General features: G+C 61.6%; 1 protein-coding gene across 1 annotated transcript in view; it reads right to left on the reverse strand.

The window, feature by feature from the left end:
* The window catches only part of CDHR5 (cadherin related family member 5), a 9,810-nt gene extending 9,072 nt beyond the window's left edge, over positions 1-738 (reverse strand). The window contains exon 1 of the mRNA XM_015562397.1: positions 720-738. Coding sequence (XP_015417883.1) covers positions 720-738 — 19 coding nt within the window. The remainder of the gene's footprint in view (positions 1-719) is intronic.
* Between the last annotated feature and the right edge of the window lie 1,026 nt (positions 739-1,764).

Consider the following 1,764-nt stretch of genomic DNA (forward strand, 5'->3'; position numbering starts at 1 on the left):
TGCCACTCATGCGGGGCAGGGGCGGGTGGAGATCCGAGCCCGGGTGCCTCGCCATTGCTAGTATTTTTCCGGGCAGCAGAGACGTGAGCCTGGGTCAGGGGCGATCAGCGGTGGGGCCGCCGCAGGAGGTGGGGAAGGCAGCTGGGATCGATAGGGGATTAAGTTGGGCTTTTTAACAGCCGGTCCGGACGCATGAAATCTGTAACCATCAATAGCACGTCTAGGAAACGAGTCATAAACCGATGCTGGCGCGGAACCTCGGTGCGTTTAAGGGGCAGTGAGCAGCCGGTCCTCCCGGAGCCGTTCTGGGCTCAGCCCAGCTCCAGCCCCAGCCCCTCCGGCTGCCTGGCTGCCGCGGAGGGAGGAGCCCATGCGGATACATCACTTACGACGGAGGCCACCGCTGAGTGGGGCCGCCCTCAGTGTTGTCCTTCTGTGGTTTGGACAAATGTGAAGTGACCCGTGTCCACCGTCCCAGTCTCATTCGGAGCAGTTTCCCCCCGCCTGGCTCTCCTGCTGCACCTGTGCGCCCCCATCCCGGCACCAGGGGTCCCGCTGTCCCCACAGCTCGGCCTTTTCCAGCCCCCGAGTTGGAACCACACAGTGTAGCCTCCGAAGGCTGCTTCTGGCCTCGACCGTCCCTCCCTGCCGGTTCGGGTGGCTGCTCAGGTCTCCGAATGTCCTGAGCGCTGGGCCTTCACCACGGGCCGCTTCTTTACCCATCGCCCCGGAGGCCATCGCGGTGGCTCCAGGCCTCGGCGGTGATGATGAGCGGCTGTAAGCACATGTGCAGGCTGTTTGTGGGTATGACTTTTCAGCTCCTTTGGGTAAAGACCAAGGAGCACAATTGCTGGGTCCGACGGCGAGAAACCACCGCCTGCCTGGCCAGGCGCCTGCACCCTCTGCGTCCCCAGCACAGAGCCACCCGCTGCCCCGCGCCCGCCCCGCACTGGGGGGCGGGGGGGTGTCAGGGTGTGCTGCTGTCAGAGGTTCTGTCACTGCCTTCCTCTCATCCAAAAGGCTGTGGCCCACTGTCCCTGCTGCTTAGATTTTCCTGGGTCCTCACCAGAAAAAATATTTTCCATTGATTTTTTTTTTTTTTTTTTTAGAGAGAGTGGAAGGGAGGGAGGTGTGTGTGTGTGAGAGAGAGAGAGAGAAAGAGAGAGAGAGAGAGAGGAGAGAGAGACGTGGATGTGAAAGAGATACATCAATTGGTTGCCTCCCACACTTGCCCCGACCAGGGCTGGGGATTGAACCTGCAGCCCAGGTACGTGCCCTGACGGGAACTGAACCAGCGACCCTTTGGTGCCTGGAGGACGCCCAACCAGCTGAGCCACACCAGCCAGGGCGTGGGGCTCTGCTCTTTCCTGCCTGCCTGGCACCTGCAGGCTGTGTTGAATGGGGAGGGGGGAGCGGGCATCCGTGTCTTGTTCCTCATCTTAGAGGGGAAGCTGTCCTCTCCCGCCGAGTCGGGTCAGGGCGGCCTCCATCGCGTTGAGGACGTTGCCCCCTACCCTCGCCTACTGAGTCTTTGGGTTATGAGAGTGGCTGGGTTTTGTCGGATGCGTTTCTGCTCCCACGGGGATGATTAGGTGCGCTCCCCGCCCCCCCTCCTGCTAATGCGCTGCAGGACGTCGTGGAGTGAGTTCTGTTTGCTGCCTCGCCTTGGGATCTGCTGGGCTCACACAGTCAGAAAGGCTGCCAAGTCAGCTGCTCCTTTTGTCCTGAGTTTCGTGAGCGGGTTCACAGGCCACACGGACGCGG

This window comes from Myotis davidii, unplaced genomic scaffold (assembly GCF_000327345.1).
Source record: "Myotis davidii unplaced genomic scaffold, ASM32734v1 scaffold3578, whole genome shotgun sequence".
NCBI classification, from domain to species: domain Eukaryota; kingdom Metazoa; phylum Chordata; class Mammalia; order Chiroptera; family Vespertilionidae; genus Myotis; species Myotis davidii.